The 17748-nt window shown below is 43.1% G+C and overlaps 1 protein-coding gene across 1 annotated transcript in view; it reads left to right on the top strand.

Moving 5' to 3' along the window:
• The window catches only part of ERBB4 (erb-b2 receptor tyrosine kinase 4), a 300889-nt gene that overhangs the window by 98241 nt on the left and 184900 nt on the right, over window positions 1-17748 (top strand). The window contains exon 5 of the mRNA XM_085299544.1: window positions 14646-14711. Within this exon, the coding sequence (XP_085155670.1) occupies window positions 14646-14711 (66 nt within the window). The remainder of the gene's footprint in view (window positions 1-14645; window positions 14712-17748) is intronic.

Genomic DNA, 17748 nt, shown 5'->3' on the forward strand with positions numbered 1-17748 from the left:
AGCTTACGTCCCAGAAGCTGGTAGGGCTGTTCCACTGCAACCTCTGTAGTAGTCCTCCCTGGGAGAGACTAGTCTGGGTACCGGAGGATGCTGATTGGAATAGGTAGATGTAAATGCACTGTCCTGCCAGGAGCAACGCCGCGTCACTGTGCACGCGCTCGGAGCTCGGTTGCACTCCTCATCGCTCATCCCCTGTCCAGTAGCAGACCCTCAGGCTCCCCGTGCTGCTCTCGCTCCCGGCCAAGCGGAGCAGCTGACAGCGGTCCCGCTTCGGGGACAGTTTCCCTCACAACCCTCCCTGCAGCTCCAAGGCAGTTGGCAGAGCAGGAAGACAAAAGGGTGGAATGAAATGAAGACATTTTGAAATAAAATCAGTCCCCTTTCTCTGCGCTGGTTTCATATTTTGGACGTGCCGACGCTGCGGTGTTACACATCAGTGCTAGACAGAGTCGGATCTGGCCGCTGGACTCGGGCAGTGATGCTTTTTTGATTCCCTTCTGCGAAGGCTTTCGTTGTCACATCAGCGTTAAGAAGCCAGGTGAAAAAGCCATAGCATCTTAACCACTGTGGTAGAAATACTCCAGACATACAAATCTTAAACACTACTACTACTTTTTTTTTTTTTTTTTTTTAAAGGAAGTGCTTTCTACACACTGCTTTGTGTTGAGATCAAATGCATACAGAAAAACTGCTATTAGAGGCCTTTGAATTACAGAGTGTTACCGTTAAGATGAGTACAGCCAGTGGCTGCCAGCGTAAAGCTCGGTGCGACTGCTGAATTGGAATAAACAAACGTTGTCTCAGGGAGCACACATACCTCAAGTCTCTGAGGACAGATATCTCTGTGCCTGGCATTTTGGCTTGTACGGTGAAATGACAATAGCATTTACTGTTTGTAGTGCCTTCCCATATCAGTAATTTGTAGCTGAAGCTTTTTAAATTAATTGTAATTCAAAAGTAGGGTTCTTGTTCATTTACCTGAAATCAGTGTTTTCAACCTAAGGTCTTCAAGCTGGACACCTAATAGTGGGAATATCAAAAATGCTTTACTTAAGGAGCAAAATTTTCCCGTTAGGTTTGTGCTACTGAATTCACTTCTGCAGCTCTGAAAAATCTCTCTTCTCTCCTTCCAGAAATAATCCGTGAATTCAAGCAAACATGTCTTTGTCATTCTGAAGAGCCATGCTTTGCAGGAGCATGTTCATCCAACAGCACATGCAGCACATGCAGGACATGGATTTAGTCCTTTAATTTAAGCCCTTTGGAACTAGAAACCCACGGTGCACTTCTCAGCGGTGGTGCCATAAGCACCTGAGGATTAGGCTTCTTGCTTAACCCTGCTCTAGACTGGTGGGACTCCTTCTCTCTCATCAGCTTTAGGAGAGGTTCAGCACTTCTGAGTTTGCTTTGAGCTGTGTCCTCAGCATCCTTAACGATCCCCTTGATTTGGTTGTTAGCAGATACAAGAACCCCCCCGTTGTGCCAAGTGAGCACCTCGGCAGGTTCAAGGCAATTCAAGGACTGTAGTCTTGAGTCAGAATTTTCAGCTGAGCTTTACTTGGAGATTTTGTTTCCTAGAACAGCCTGAAGGGTTTGAATTGTTGAGTTGAGGTCGTTGTGCATAGCTAATCGCATAGATTCAAATAAATCAATAATGCATTTTAAAAATACTGAAACTATATGGATGCATATTCATGATGGAGTTGGTAATTCTTTGGATAATAAAAATTAAAAGATTACTTTTCATTTTCCCATTAAAAAAAAAAATACTGGTTTATAAGAAATTATTCAGGAAAAATGCAGTACTGCCTGTCAACGCATGCCCTGCTTCAACCAAAACCTTGTAGAAGTTAAGCACATTTTTAAGTATTGTCCTGAACTGAAATTCCCATTTACATTCTAAAGTGCACTGAGATTTTTGGAAGATTTTCCCTTGGGTGGAACTGGCGCTTGGACTGAGTCTCTGGTAGCTGTGAAAAAAGCTGGAATTTTGGCAAGATTTTTTCCAAGCAGAATAGTTTCAGTTACTTGCTATTTGTAACTTAGTACTGTTCTGTCATCACTTCATATCTAATTGCACCAGGTAATAGAAAAACACAGTTTCTCAGCTTTGCAGAAGTWCTCCTACATGGTACATAGGAAGCAGAGCGGCTCTGACTTACCAGCTAGTCTCGTTGACTCTGTAATACTGGCTGCTCTTCACTGTAACGTGCTGATATTCCTGTCAGTTCCTGTCATCTGTATGTGTGTGTGTGTGTTTTTTTTTTTTGTGTGTGTTTTTTTTTTTTTTTTTTCCCTTGGGATTTTATAACACTTTCCAAACCTTTGGCTGGACTATTAAAAAGCAGCAGCCCTGCAACACTCCCTGAGGAACCCCACCCCAATTGCATTATAATTGCTTGTTTACAGCTACTTCTGGAGAGCCCCCAATTAGCTGCTTCTTAATGTATTTTTCATGTGCTCTGTTAACATTGAAACAGAGAGACAAATCTAATTAAATGTTTACTATTTAGCCAGTGCTTTGCATTTTAATTGAAGGGAGAGAAAACAGACTGGCCAGGCTTGCGGTTGCTTGGGAAGTCAGCTCTTAGGACTCCTGGCACGGATGATCGAGGTTGTGGCTGACCTAACCAGAGAGCAGATATGTTTGGAGGCAGTATAGCTGTGTTTGCTGTACCCATCCCCGTATGGTAGGTATTCAACTGATTAGAACGAGTGTTGCTCTCATATCCTTTCTCCTTCTTTTTCTTTCCTTTTTTTTTTTTCTTTATTTTACTCTGTTACACTCCSTTTGTGAGTTGCTCTCTTTACATTAACCTGCTGTTTCTGTGAAACATGTTGGTGAATATTTGCATGGCAGTGTGTAGAAGCAAGCGTTGAGGGTTGTTCTTTGCTGGACATTAACAGGGGGTGTTTGCACTTGACTACGAGGGCTGTCGGTGCAATTGTGCACAGCTGTTTGCTGCAGCTGCGGAGTGAGYCCTGAAGGGCAGCCAACCCTTTGATTTAGTGTTCAGGAGAGGCCTTGTAATTCTTCATAGAGCACGCTAATTCATTTTGTGTACTAGTAGTTGCAGTGTTGGAAAGGATCGTTTTTACACGCAGTGGCTTATCTGGAAACTTATACGTGGGTCAAACTGCCGGGTATTGAGTTCTGAAGGAATTAGGTGATACTTATGAAGACTTGGGTGCTTTAGCTCCTTCTGGCCTTGGGCTAAGGTCCTGCCCTTCCACCAGCTCTTAGTTATGTTATGATTAAGTCATCTAAAATGCTAYGCATCTGCACACCAGTGTTTTGGACTGGGCTATCCAGAAGAGACAGTCACGCGGGGCCCATGCTCGCTCGGTGCCATCGGGAAGCTGCGCTCAGTAAAGCGGGGGGTCGGAGGAGGGTGGCGGATGGAGCTACTTTCCCGGGAGTCACCGTACGCACCAGGAGAGCTGAATGCAGCTAAAACTACCTGGAAATGTTTCCTGTAGACCGGTGGATTCCTTGCTGTGGCAGGAGACARTTACATGTGAAGTAGATACAGAAATCAAAACCCTAGTCCTCAGTGCCTGGACGTGTGTGAGATAACTGTGTTTGGTCTAGACTTACTCTCCTGCAAGACCTTTTCTGCTTTTTCAAAGAAGTAGGTTTTTGCTGTAAAGGAAGCCAGAATAACAGCAGTATATTTGTGTCTGCTGGTGAAAGGAAAAGAGGCAAGTGAATAATTAATGCTTAAAGCCAACTTTCAGACTAGCTAGCCTGTCATTTCTGGTGTGCATCTAAATTGGAAACTACCTACAGAGAAAATGGCATTCCAGAAAATATATGCTGAAGACATTTGTTATTGCGGAGTTTGTTAAATTACAGCCTTTCACTGAGGTTATTACTTGAAGTTCAATTAACATTTTAAATGTGCGTTTGGAGACCCGAGCGCAGGGCCTCCGCAGGCAGGTAGGCTTGGCGCAGAGTACSTTTGCTGCGACAAGGTGCCACGGGGGCAAAGCCAGGAGCAGAAGCAGGTCCTTGAGATRGAAAGCCACAAATAACTAAACAACTTTGTGAACGCTCCTTCTAGGTGGAGCACGCTTCAAGTGCTTGCAACGCTGCATTTTAACAGCAGTTACGGATCTCTCGGTTGGAAAGAATGTCTAAAGCAGAGCTGAATGTAGACAGCCAGCAAATCTCACAAGCTGTTTTTGTTCAGTATATGTGGAGCGTGTTTTTCCTGAAGCTCAAGCCTCTCTAGTCAGGAGAGAATTTCTTTACTTATCTAGAATTGAAAGAAAAATATATTAACAAAAAGCATTTATTTTAAACCATAGTTTTGGCCAAGCTCACAAACCTGAAGATGGAGGAAAAATGGTGTGAAAGAAGCCTGCTGCACTCCAAACTTTCAGTAAACGAAAGGCAGTGGTGCAGCAAACTTACTTTGCATTAGTATAGCCAGCTGAATTGCTAAAAGTTACCTGGAATTGTTTTCCTCAACTCAGAATGWGTGTTTTGAATGAAGGGAATCAGTTAAGTTGCGTGGTAAATGCCTTTGGCCACCGTTTTTAGAAAGAATTTGTGATTTGGTGAATGCCCTTGGAACAGATTTGGAAAGAACCTGGATGTGGCGTTCAGTGAAGATACTGCCTCTAACAGCTGAGCGTATTGAATAAAAAGTAACTAGCGAGCGTGAAAATACCTGGCTGATAAGAGGAAACAGCGCTGCGAGGGACAGGACTGCTTAGAGCTGCAACAGGCTGCCAGGTTTCTTTCTTCCATCTAAYAGTGGTTGTGGTGACAAAGTCACCCATCAAGTGGCACAGTTCATCCCGCTGTTTACAAACAAGTTCCAGCGCAGTCCTTATTCTAGGGCAACAGGGTTTAAGCAGTGCTCGAATAGCTAAAACAGTCTAATGGAATGGTAACTGGCAGATCTGCGGTGGGTGGGTGGGTGCAATTGGTCTTGCACTGCAAGCCTCAGCTAGCTGCTTGGGGGAAGAGGAGGAACAGGCTAAAATCAGCCGCCTAATAGCATCTGCTGGTTCTGGAGGCTTCTGCGTGCCTCCTCCCTTTTGGAAGCTGTCTGTTGTTAGCTCTGCAAGACGCTCGGCCCAGCTGCTTCTCCCAGGCTCGGTTGCGTTTGCTTCTGCTGCCCGGGGAATGAGGGCAGGCTTCTCGCTTGAAGGCAGTGGCAGGATGCAATGGCAGGGCCAGGCAACCGGCTGTGTGGTGGCCTTCTCATCGCTGTTGTTGCTTGCATAAAAAATGCAACCAAACATAAACACCCTAAGTCTTTATTCCTATCGTGTCTGTATTTCTTAAGGATTTTGTCCCATGTRCCTTATTTGGCAGAAATTTGAACTGTCCCCAGACCTCCTGCACTGCTTTAGTGGAGAGGCTGGCTAAAGAGCCTGGCCTACTGCTCTGCTCGAAACCAGAGCCATTTCGGAAGCTTCTCTTTGGTCCATCCACACCTCCGATGAGCAAGCAGGTGCCTTGGACGTGATTGAAGCTGGCTGACCTGAAGGGAAGTTTGCATGTGCTGAGCAGTGGGGGCTAGAAAGCAGGAGAGCAGGAAGCGGAGCGYTGAAGAGGAAGCGTTGGGGCGGCTCCGTATGATGTATGCCCCTTGTGACCCGTTGCACCCTCCCTTCTGTAGGAGCTCCATGTTTGTGTTTCATTGGGCCACTAGTCAAAGAAGCTTTCACATGCCAAAATCTTCCTTCTGGTCCTCACTTAGGGGCTTGTAATTTACTTCAAAAGCCCCATAAAAGCTTTCATTAGCCARGTGTTTCTGCAGAGGTGCAATGTTYGGAATACTTGCAGAGTAAGATGCTCAGTTCAGGGTTTTCAAGTTTTTATACGAATTGCTACATACATTTCTGCGTGCTGATTTCCTTCTGTTACATCCACACCATGGTTGCAGAATGTCCATAGGAGCACCTCTGCTCACTGAGAGCTGAAAATTGTCCATGAAATTATAGTCTGACATTTGCTTGCGTGATTATTTTCATTGAATATTTGTGCACAGCAAACCCTGAGTCTAAATAGCAGCATATATACCCCGGCATTGTCTCCCAACAGAAAGGGCTTCTGTTGTACAGGAATGGTGTTGTAATCATCGTTTCTGTTTCGAATAGCCAGAGATACATTTTGAATGAGCAGTTACAGTTAAATAAGCATGTTATGATGCTTACCCAAAGTTTATCTAAAGCTGGACTCCAGATTTCGTGGGATTTTGGAGTGGCTTTCTAAAATTTCCGTCTAATTGTGTCAAAAGTTTATTAAAACTTTAGCACATCTAACTGCATCCAGCCAGGCTCTAGGAATATTAAGTGGCATCAAGGAAAAGTAAAATGATTTTTAAAAGCTGCTTCAATTCCAGTTTCTCATTTCCTTTCTCTGAGGTTATTACTTTGTTTAAAAAATGAAAACTGTATGCCCCTCTCGTCTAACTTTATTATTGCTTTGGCAGCATTGCAGGAACATTAACACAGGACATTGTTTTGACTGATGTGGTATTGACTTAGCTGATGTGTTTGAGGGGTGGAGGAGTTGGTATTAAACAAGCACAAGGACACCCGCAGCCTTGGCATTTACTTTTCAATGTGTCTTTGAGTTTGCTGAGCACCTCCCAGGAAAATCTTCTCTAACAATGCGGGGATTTCTCTGCCAGTGCTCCACATTGTGTCTAAGAAGGGTACTTGCCCAATTCTCAGCCAAGATGATGCATCAGGCTGTGAGTCTGCTGCTGCCTCTGAGGAGATACCTGGCTTACAGTTTTTGGGAGGTACTAATATGGATACGAGCAAATATCACAGAATCACGGAATGGTTGAGGTTGGAAGGGACCTCTGGAGATCATCTAGTCCTCAAGCAGGGTCACCTARAGCACACTGCACAGGATCGCATCCAGGTGGGTTTTGAATGTGTCCAGAGAAAGACTTTACAGCCCCCCTGGGCAACCTGTGCCAGTGCTCTGTCACCCTCACAGTAAAGAAGTTTTTCCTCATATTCAGATGGAACTTCCTGTGTTTCATCTGCTTTCCCCTCCCAGAGCAGGTTTCCTCTCACTCTGAATTTTCCTCGATAGGGAAAGGTTTTTCTCTCCTTTTGTGAAATACCTCAGTAACTCCAGGCGTTCCCCAGGATGTGGGAGAGCAGGGTTCAGTTTTCTCCTTTGCCTTGAGGGCATTCRAGTCTGTATCTCCTCTGTCTCACCTCCCAGTGGAAACTACCTCGCTGCCAGGCTAAGGTTGGTCCGAGTTAGGGGCTTTTCTACTCCTTCTGTTGAATTCTGAGTTTCAAGTAATCACCAGACAGATACAGAAATAGACCTGGAGATAGGGATTGATCTTTAGACGTGCCCCTTTCCCTTACCATGCCACTGGGTGCAGGGGTAGGAACATAGGAGCGGTGGTGGACTGGGTCCAGCTGTCTTGCTAGGGGCCCTGCTTTGTTGCGGGAGGGATGGGTGGATGACTTAGGCTCTCTCCCTTGCAGAGAACGGCCTGTAGCAGGGTTGTTGGCTTTATCACACTAAGCAAAGGAGAAAACAGGATGCGTACACCCCTCCCACCAYCACCACCACCCTCGTCCTTGCTAGCAACTCTTTCCTAATAGTGGTGCTGGTGTGCAGGAGGAAAACCTGCAGGCAGCTGGGGGAAAGCCCRTGCAAGCTTGGTACTTCGGTCCCTCGGGATGCAGTAAGGCAGCGTTACAACTTGATATTTAAACATCTTGTTTTTTAAGTTTTGTTTCTGAGCTGGCTCCATTTGACAGTTCCAGAGTAGCTTTGCTTGCATACCCTGCCAGCCCCTATATGCTAGTCTTCGGGGGATGTGTGCGCTTATCTRTGACTTACTGGAAGGCAATGTATTTTTTAACAATAATGATTACAAAGAAAGATTCCTGAGGGCTTTTTGTTCTTGATGAGTCCACCAAGCRGCAGGTGTAGCTTGACCTACCTTTTTAGCCTTCTGGCTGTGTCTCCCAATTTGCTTGGGATCCCTATGTGTGTGTTGAGAAATGCAWGTGATGCTGATTGAAAACAATTCACCCCCACAGCAGGGGGGGGAATTCACTTGCACTGCTCTGTGCTAACAGCTAAAAGCAGTGATAATTAATAGCTCCTAATTGCTTAATCAGTGTAGAGTTTTAGACTGTCATATGTGAAGGTTTTTATTTTGTGTGGATGACTAAGCCCCCAATTAATGTATCGAGTCATACAGCCTAACAAGTGCTGTCTGCTTCAGGCAGAGAAAAATAACTAGTGTCTTCATTCCTCCCCCCTGCCCCCGGCCTCAGGTCGTTTTCTTGAGCCGTTACTGTGGCCTGAAGACATTTCTCTGTAGCAGTTGAATAGTAACGTCACAGTGAGCTTCCTATCAATCCACAGCTGTCAATGATAAATATGAATTCACTGGCCTGAGCCCGTTCGGCGCTGCCGACATGCTCTCCTTGACTTTCCATTTATTCCTTTACCTCTGGTGGCCAATCTTTCTCCAAATCAAAGCTGTCTGCCACCAGCGTATCTAGCGATACTCTGTAATTTCAGAGTTCTCAACCGATTGCCATCCCCGGTGTGCACGCCAGGGTTGCCTCCATCACGCATTACTCATGAAAATGCATCCCCTCTTGGTATCAGGCTTTCTGTTTTCTTCAGTGCTGGTGCAGCTTTATCTCTGCTCCCTCCTCGCCGCCTCTGCTTCTCGCTCTCCCCCTATCTCTCGCTTTGCCTGTCTTTCAGGGTATATCTCTTAGATTGTTTTCATTTCACACACATATTTCCCTTGCTAGTTTCTTTTCAGCTGTCTGTGTTTGAGTCCCTCTCCATTTGTGTGCGTCTCTCCTTATCTGTAGAGGAAGATGAGTGGATAGAGGTGTTGAATGGGGTTGAATGGCAGACTGGAGGTGGAAAGGATGGTTAGAGAGTTTCGCCGTCATGGGGCCCAAATGGGCCACGCAGCCGCAAGGGACCGTTGCTGGGGAGGGAGATGCCCTCGGAGAAACCACACCAGGGAAGGCAACCTCTCGGTCAGGCAGAAAGAGGTTTTGCCGATACCCGTATCTGGCATTAAGGACGTCTGGGGTGGGCTCCGGAAAACTTCTCGCTGCCGGGCAGCGGTAGCGTCCACAAAAGGCGCCGTGCTTTTCCACGGGATGGATGGTCGCCGTGATTCCTATGCAAGCTTTCACGATAAAGGGAGCCCTTTAATGTGTAGGCAAGGTATGTCAATTAGGCGTGAAGGCTTTGGGGTAGCAGCAATAATACTAYGTGGAAGGTCAGCTGCAGTGCTGCCATCTACCCAAATTAAAAAAAGAAAAAAAGATTTTCAGGGACTAATCCTATCCTGGAAAACTATTTGGTGACATACCCTGAGGTGGACTCACCTGAAATCAGTGAAAGCAAAGAGTTTTACTGCAGTAGAGGATCTGGCCCTTAGATTTCTATATCCAGTAATGCTTCTACTGAGAGGGAGAGAAGATGAGTCCTAGGTATTTCTGCAGGAGTCTTTTACAAAATGTTTTACTTTCTCTTGTGAGGCGTGTCCCTTCTGCCATAAAGAAAGGAAATCCTGAAAAGTGTGCGCCTCTCTGTTAGGTAATTAAYTTTCAAATCAATAGAATAGATCTGAAGACTAGCATAGGGCTGGTAGAAAATGCAAAATGATTTTTTGCTCAACAAAGAAGTGTGAATGAATAAATGTGTGACAATAGGATTCGTCAGACAGGGACAGGGAAAGCACTGCAGCCTGATAAAGGCAGAACAATTCATCACAACAATAGTATCTTTATTTCCTGTTAATGCTCTGCTGTGGTGTTTGAACTGTGTTTTGATTTTGCTATCAAATTTATCTTTCATACATAAAACTAAGAAATTTTAGCTGCTGTTTAACTGTTAGGAAAACAACATGTAACCCTGTTTAAACCTTATGCCACGTCTAAACAATGGGAAAAAAAAAGAGACTAGGATTCTTCTTGCAGAGTATACCTGAAACTTTGTAGACCTTAGGGCAATTTATATCTAGGAACACCTGCACGGTGTCTCTAGCATTTTTACAGGAGTTAATTTTTAGGTTAAGGATGAGCTTATAAGTAGCTTATGGAAGCTAATAAGTGATTTATAGATAYGTTGATAGTTAATTATTTTAGACTGTTAGACAAAGAAGCTGCTTATAACCACGGCTTGTAACCATCAAAGCCCCTTTCTCCTGCTGTGTTTATTCACATTTCAGTATCAGTGTGTTATAGACATACTAATGTTTATTAATGGTTTATTAACCTGCTCGGAACCATCTAAAATGCARACTTTGTGCAAAGTGAGACTATTTCTTCTCTTCCTTCTGCTTTCCTTCTCCTGCTGGCAGTAGTCTCCTCAAGGCAGCGGGGYTTGCTGGTGGGGAAGAGGCAGCATTCGTCTCCACACTACGCTGAGCTTAGAGCTAAGAGGAAGGCTTCATTTTTCTTGCCTTGTCAGTAACTTAATCTTTCGTGGTTTTACTGGTCTTCCTGAAATAATGCAGTCAGTCTGGAGCCAAAGGAAAGCCCTTCTCAATTCGCAGCGTAGCATGAGGATGAAGTAACCTTGGTCATCCCCAACCTAGCAAGCGAGTATTTTCTGTTGGTGACGTTTGCCGGCTGGGAGAGCAGAGGCGCCTCCCACAGATAAAACGGTGTATTGGGTGTTATAACAGTGATACCGTGCACTAGACCCCGCGATGAAGGCACGTTGCGTTAGTGTCAGCCAAGGGAAAAGGTGCCAGGGCGTCCAGCCATCAGTTTTCTGCACGGAATTTGGCAAAGCAAAATTAATTCACATGTTCTAATRGGAACCTGCCCTTTCTAAGTTTAGATTTCATAACAAACCCTGTAAAAATTGTGTAAGCCTCCTCTTACCTCCTTCCCCTTTCCTCTGCATTCTGAAGAGTAAAATGTCATCAAGTATTTGAAGCAGTACTGGTGCTAAGGAGCAGAAGGGTAGCCTGGCATCACATCCATAAATGGCAGCAGACTTTTCCAGGTTTTTCGTTTTCATATGTCACTTAGGGAAGAAAACTTCCTTTTTTCTTTTGTGCCTTTGCTAATGAACAAGAATGTAGCAAATGGGTGAGGTAGCACTAATAAGGTATTGTCCTTCAGAAGTTTTTGTTTGGCCATATTCCAGCAACTTGTGACACTATTTGATTATAAGAAGAACATAATGTGATGAATTGTCACAGGTGGGATTTTTCTCCTTTTGGAAGGTTTGAGCTTTTTTAAACTATTGCTAAGTGTTCTTAGGTCTTGCTGATTGCCCCCAGGACTTTAAGACGCTCAACATCTTTTGATCTCAAGGACTAGTGGAAGAATCATAGGAAGGAATTCTATTATTTTATTCACTTTGTTGCATTAAAACAAAAGGGAGAACACTCCTACAGTTTTCATGATTTGACATTTCTTCATTAGTTATTTCTCTTAGAACTYGTTTCTGTGTGTGAGAGGGTTTCGGTGTATTTTAGACACACAAAGAATAAAAAGGAATAGCCTGTTTTATGCAAAGAATTGTTTTAAAAAAATTTCACTCAAATCTGTGTTTGACTCACTGCAATCTAAAAATTGCATCTTCCACCAACCTATTTGTGATGGCTGTTGAAACAAGTAACTTGGAAACATACCAGAAGAAATATATGAGGAAAGATCTATGTGAGAAGCAGTACAATTATTTTAAGGACCTCATCATTCTTGGGGCCAAAATTTATTATCTCTTAAACCTGACATTTAGATACAATCCAGAGAACAGTTCCTCACATGAATGATTCTTATGCTCCTGGCTACTTATCTGCGGGACTACTTCTGTGTTAGAATTAGAGAGCTGATCTTTAATGGGTAGCAATMTGTCCTTATTAGGGTGGGAGAGAACAGGTGAAATACTGAGTTATGTGAGGGCAGAACCTGGACCATTTCATACTGAGAGCAAAGTTATTTTTCTTTTTAAACAAACAAACCAATATAGACACACTGTTCGGACAAGGTTTGTCTTTTGCTTTTAATTCTCAATATATTTGACCTTCAAAAAGACTTTAATAATGTMATTCACAGGTGTGCTGCCTACAAGTTCAGCTCCTTGTTTTCTGCGCAGCTGAGAACAGGGAAAACAATGAAGCAGACACTTTGAGTTCCCAGTGAGAAAAAAGAATACTGGCAGCCTTTCCTTGCTATATTGTTAAATATCTCTATTTAAATGCAGATGATCATCTGACACTGCCAAACAAAGTCATGTACCAGGAAGCAGGCATGTGAGTTAAAATTCTTTAAAACAATGACTTTTGAAGATGCTGGATCACTTTTATTTCCAGGATGAGTAGAGTTGACTGAKTATGTCTTTGGTTGCGTACTGAGGATCAGCCTAGGATTTTCGAATACAAAGATTTTTATTTTAAGTATAGCTTTTACAGAAGTGTAGGAGGCCTCTATAGTTAGAGGTCACTTGCAGGGATGCTTGAAGTTTCTTCCTCTGTGTTATCTGGCTATATAAATTTGCAGTAGAAAGCCCAGTACATTCCGTGTGTTTCAGAGCAGATAGAAGTCAGGACAGAAAGAGAAGAAACACCCAGACTGATGCTTCCTTCTGAATAAGGAAGCATCCTTATTCCTTTGGGAATAAGCGGTTAACCAGTGATCTTTGCAATGCTTTATCCTGTGTCCAGCTGCAAGGCTTCTCCTAGCTTTCTCCCTAACCTTCAGACTCCCTGAGCTAACTGTGGTCTGAGATTTGACTATAAGCAAGAACAGTGCATGAATCAGAGTCTTGCAGGAGGTGCTGCTGCCGGCAGTTTTAGCCTCCTCCCCAGCTTCGCCCGTTTCTCAGAGATCGTCAGCGATGCTCAGGCGGGGAGCGAGCTAAGGCAGGGGCGGAGAGGTTGTCTGAACGTGCAGCCGGGGCCCTACCCCTTCCTGCCTGCYCTGTTGGTCAGGGACAGCCAGTTTGTAAAACCCACTTCATGGGAGCGATTTTTATTCAGTTGGGTGAGCACCCAAACCAGCAAACAAACTGTATCTTACCGAGGGGCTTTTCTGTGAAAATTCTTCCTCGTTTTTGCTGTTTGCCTTACCGTCTCCTTAAATTTCCATTCTTATAAAATCAATTTTGATGTATTAGCTTTCTGCGCAGGGCTACAGTAGCCTCTTAATAGCAATAATAATCACTATTACTGATTAAAGTTGCATTATTCATGCCAGATGGAGTCCCTCCGTCAGCCAGAATGAGTTTGCATTATGTAGTTATAATGCATTTGTGATCTAAATAAACAGATGGCAGAATGTGACAGCAAATTATGGGCTGGTGATATCAGCAACAACGAGTCCCAAGTATAATTGCTTTAAATGAACACGAGCGTAGCAAGGAGCCAATAGTTTTAACAAGGTAGTTGGCACACAGTGGGTAATTACCACACACGTAATCAATAGTGCCATCAATGCTGTGCAAGTATCAGAGTGAAGAACACTGGTTTTGAAGAAGTAGTGACATAAAGTCCAACTTTACACAATAATAACAACTCTCTTCTTTTTGCTCAAATTTTTAACATATCCTAGTTATAAGTACATTGCAAGCAGAGGAGCAATGTTTTCTTTTGAGGTGGTTCAGCCTCAGCTGAGAGACCTTTTTGCATTTAAACCAACAGCGCGTCCAAGAGTTAGAGCACGTGGAAAGTATCTGATTCAGTGCAGAGTGCAATGGGGCAGTATTAACAGCAATGGCTGCTACCGTGAGGTTGAAAGGTTCCTGATGTCTTCAGCTTCTGGATCTGGTTCGATGTGGAAATTTGCTTAATAGATTCTCAATAGTATTCAGTGTTTAATCAAATGAAAAACTTAAATCAAAGATGAGGCTAGGGTTCTGTGGTAAAAAGAGCAGAGATAAAGACTGCTTGTAGTTTTAGCAGTGYTTATGTCAGTTAGAGGAGAATGTGCCAGGACCAGCCCTGCCTGTTTTCCCTTTCCTTGCTTAGTGCTTAGCATTTAGCCCTGAAATGGAAGGTGTGAATTCAACTCCCTCCTCTGTCCCAGGTGGTTTCAAGTCCCTAATTACAAGGTGGTTTATAAAGGCATGCCCTGTTGCTAACACTTCCTCATCCTCTGTTTGCAGTTTATGATGAAAACACTCTGGCTTCCTTTTCTGTTGGGGGACTAACCTCCTTGGCATGTGTACAGGCTTTGTTGGGCATCATCTCTAAAATCCTGTTCCTTTGCTGGCTTTATTGCCATGTTGGTCAGATGAAATTGCTTATTCTCTCCAGCACAGAGAATGTCATTTTCTTACGGAGGAATTAKAGGGTCTTACTTAGGACATACAGAGTAACCGTTATCCTAATAGCACTGGAAAACGAAATTGTTGCTCACTCCTATGTTAGTCATTTTTTTTAGTTTTAAAATGTTCTAGTCATTATACATAGCAGAGAGGGATTTCAGCTGTAAAGCACTACGGTAAGTACCTTAACTTCGTATACATTTGACACCAATTCTGGTTATTTTTCTACTTCTTTTTTTATAGGCACTGTTTCAACCTGGGCAATGCAAAAGAAGCCTCCTAAGACAGAGATGGCTTCTTCCCTTGAGCAGGCTCTGGAGGCTGAAGAAGGAAAGCAAGCCAAATTTCTAATCTCTCTCTCTTTTCTTCTGCCCTGAAGGTGGGCGATGCCACAAGTCATGCACTGGACGATGCTGGGGACCCACAGAGAATCACTGCCAGACTTGTAAGTATGCAAGACTCTGAGAAATAAGGGACTTGAAAATGGTGTAAAGATTCTTTAATTGGAAAGGAAAGCTATAAATTCTGCCTTTAGTATGATTTAAGAAATATTTTAAGGTTTTTCTCCATATGTTTTTACCAAAAAAAAAAAAGTAAAATTTTCACTTCTTGGTGGCAAATAGAGCATGACTTCTGAGATTATTAATGGTTATTTTGGAATACACTGAGATGAATCCCACAAAAATACAAAAAACTACAAGGCAGATCCCGAAATYTTTTAAGGATGGCCTGACACTGCAAGGTTTCTGATGCCAAAATATTCTGTTAATTTTAGTGGGAACTTAGCAGTAATAGTTATCTTGCAGAATTGTTCTCTTTATAATAACGTACCTCTTTATAATAAGGTTCCTTCAGAAGGTGTTTGAGCTCTACTGAAAGAGAGAATAATGGGTTTTTGTGAAGTAGTAAATGAAGGCTTGGTCACAATGTCCATCTGTCTTGAATTCAGAGAGCATTAAAGTGAATGAACAAAGAGGGAGAACTACATCGAGAGAGTTTCTTYCTTGTGTGCTTTCAGCCCGTTCTCACTGGCACTAAGGAGTCAGAAGTGCAGTCGCAGCATTAGCAAATGTGAAAGAGGAGAAAGTTTAGAGCTGTCTTTTCCTACAGGGTTCTTTTCCTTCCCACAGGCAGAGAGGTATCCTTTACATTTTCTTCCTTTGTAATGGAGTGTGGTGGAAATTGATTGGGTTTACTGGTGTCACTCTTCCTAGGAAATCAAATGGTTGCTGGTATCTCACTGTTCTAGCTTGTGCTTGTTTCCTTGGCTGAGCAGTTGTAGATATGAGTGGGACAGATCAACCACTATCGAGCCAGTGCGCCAAACAACTCTGAACTGAGGATGACACAATGACATCTTTTTTTTTTTTTTGTTGAAAATATTAGAAATAGTGCAACTATACCTGTTGGGGTTTATTTGTTTGTTTGGTGGATACTTTTTGGCTGCTTGGGATGTGAGATAACAGGAAATTAGAAGCGTCAAATAGTTTGACGTGAATGTTGTGCAAACACTGGCAGGGAGTCGAAGCTGAGCTCCTGTCTGCGGTGGCGTGAGGGGCACAGACCGTTGCGCTCTGCACCCACAGAGGCTCTGCACCGTGCAGGGTGCTGCTTTTAATTCAGAAACATCAGTTAATGTTGCTGGCAAGAGCCTGTGGCAGTTAAAACTCCACAAAAGTTAACGCGTTCTTATAGTACTGTTTCATGCTGGACTTTACATGCTGGTGTGATTAAAAATGCTTTAGGGCAAGGTTGTAGGAATAACTGTTTAATGAGCCAGGTATAGTGATACTAAGCAGATTCTTCTTTGGCCTGGCTTGAACTAGCACATCTCCCTACTTTGCTGGCAATCTTTATGAATGCCCCAAGTAAGTCAGTGCTGAAAAAGCTTCCTTACATGAAGGCTATACACTGAGTTACATAGTGGAACGGGAGCTGAACCCGTACTGAGCAGAATGATTTTTATATCGTGGCCAGATTAGAATTAATGCTGGTTCCTTCTCTCTCCTAATGAGAGGGCTGTTGGTCTACTAAAAATAATTATGCTGTTAAGAACTTGGGTAGACTTACAAACTTGGGTTCAGGCCTTGGAACAATTACGTGATTAGCTCATGAGAGAGTATTATAATACCTTGGCTATTATATATTATAAGGATAATATGATCCTGGCTCAGGTGTAGGCTCCAGCCTCTAYGGCATTACATAGGGTTGGTAAGTCCAGCTGGACTCTGTGTGGCTACAGAAGTCCATGCTGCACGATCAGCTTCCGAGGTCTGAACTGCTACGAMGTACTGCTTTCAGATGAGTGAACTGATTTGGTGGATTAGCGTAGTAATACCAGAGAGAGCAAAACTTATCTGCAGTGTTGTTCTGAAGTCAGGAGCTTAGCAGAGCTGTACAGCAGATTTGCTCCTGGAGTGACAGCTCTCTCTCTTCRTGACGACCGCCCTTTCAAGTTGGAACAGCGGAGACAGGCTAAGGCGTGACTGTGGAATTAAAATAATAAAACTGTAGAAAGGTGTAYGTTATCTAACTTCCAGGAAGATATACAGATCGCACATATCTAATTTGAAATAGCTGCTCTTTGCCCCTTTCCCTTCAAGCACACTATCAGTCTAGATCCCTGCAGCCTCTGATTATCAGGGACAACGAGTTAATTTTTGTTGCACACTTTGCCTCCCTCTCCCCTCCCCCCACCTTACGCCACCTTGGGTAAACAGTCAAATTTAAAGAAAAGATTGATTTGATACTAGGCTGGCAACAGCCAATTCTTCATAACCTTTAGGGTACTTTTTCAAAACTTGTTTTTCTGCAAATTGTTTGTAGCAAAGAATAAGAACAAGAACTCAAAATATAAAAATCTAAGTAGTGTTGTGCTTTTGCTGCCTTCATTTCTGACTTTTTTTAAAAAACATGCCTGACTTTCAAGCTCATAAATGATATTCTTAGATACAAGCTGGAGATGGGATGAATGGTATCACAAAAACGGCATATATCCTAACCTAGTCACATTGAAGGATGCTCGCCTTTCAAACCTATGCAAGAAAATGGTTCTACAGTACTACAGCCCAAAGTCAAAATAATTTGTTCCTAGAAACAGAACTCACAGATGCATGGCTGCATTTTAATAATTTCTTATWTTTTATTGATCCACTGAAGCAAAAAATTGTAATGAGACCCCCTCCCAAGATAAGATTTAAATTATTTTCCTGGGAAAAGGATAAAAACTGAAAGATCTTAATCCCTGTCTTTCATTTCAAATTACATATGGAAAAAAAAACAACAGGATCCTTTTGTTTTTGCATRGATAGCATCTACCTAGCTGCTGCTTATGCTGCCTTCCAGCTATTTTTCTCTCTGTATATTCAAATCTGTCTGAAACACCACCTGCATCTAAGTCTGTCTAATGTTCCTCTAAATGTGAAATGAAAATTTATGTATATAAGAAGGCAATTAATAGGGAACTTTTAATAAGCTGCCCC

The sequence above is a fragment of the Rhea americana genome, unplaced genomic scaffold (genome assembly GCF_003343005.1).
Source record: "Rhea americana isolate MKP2758 unplaced genomic scaffold, rheAme1 scaffold_15, whole genome shotgun sequence".
NCBI classification, from domain to species: domain Eukaryota; kingdom Metazoa; phylum Chordata; class Aves; order Rheiformes; family Rheidae; genus Rhea; species Rhea americana.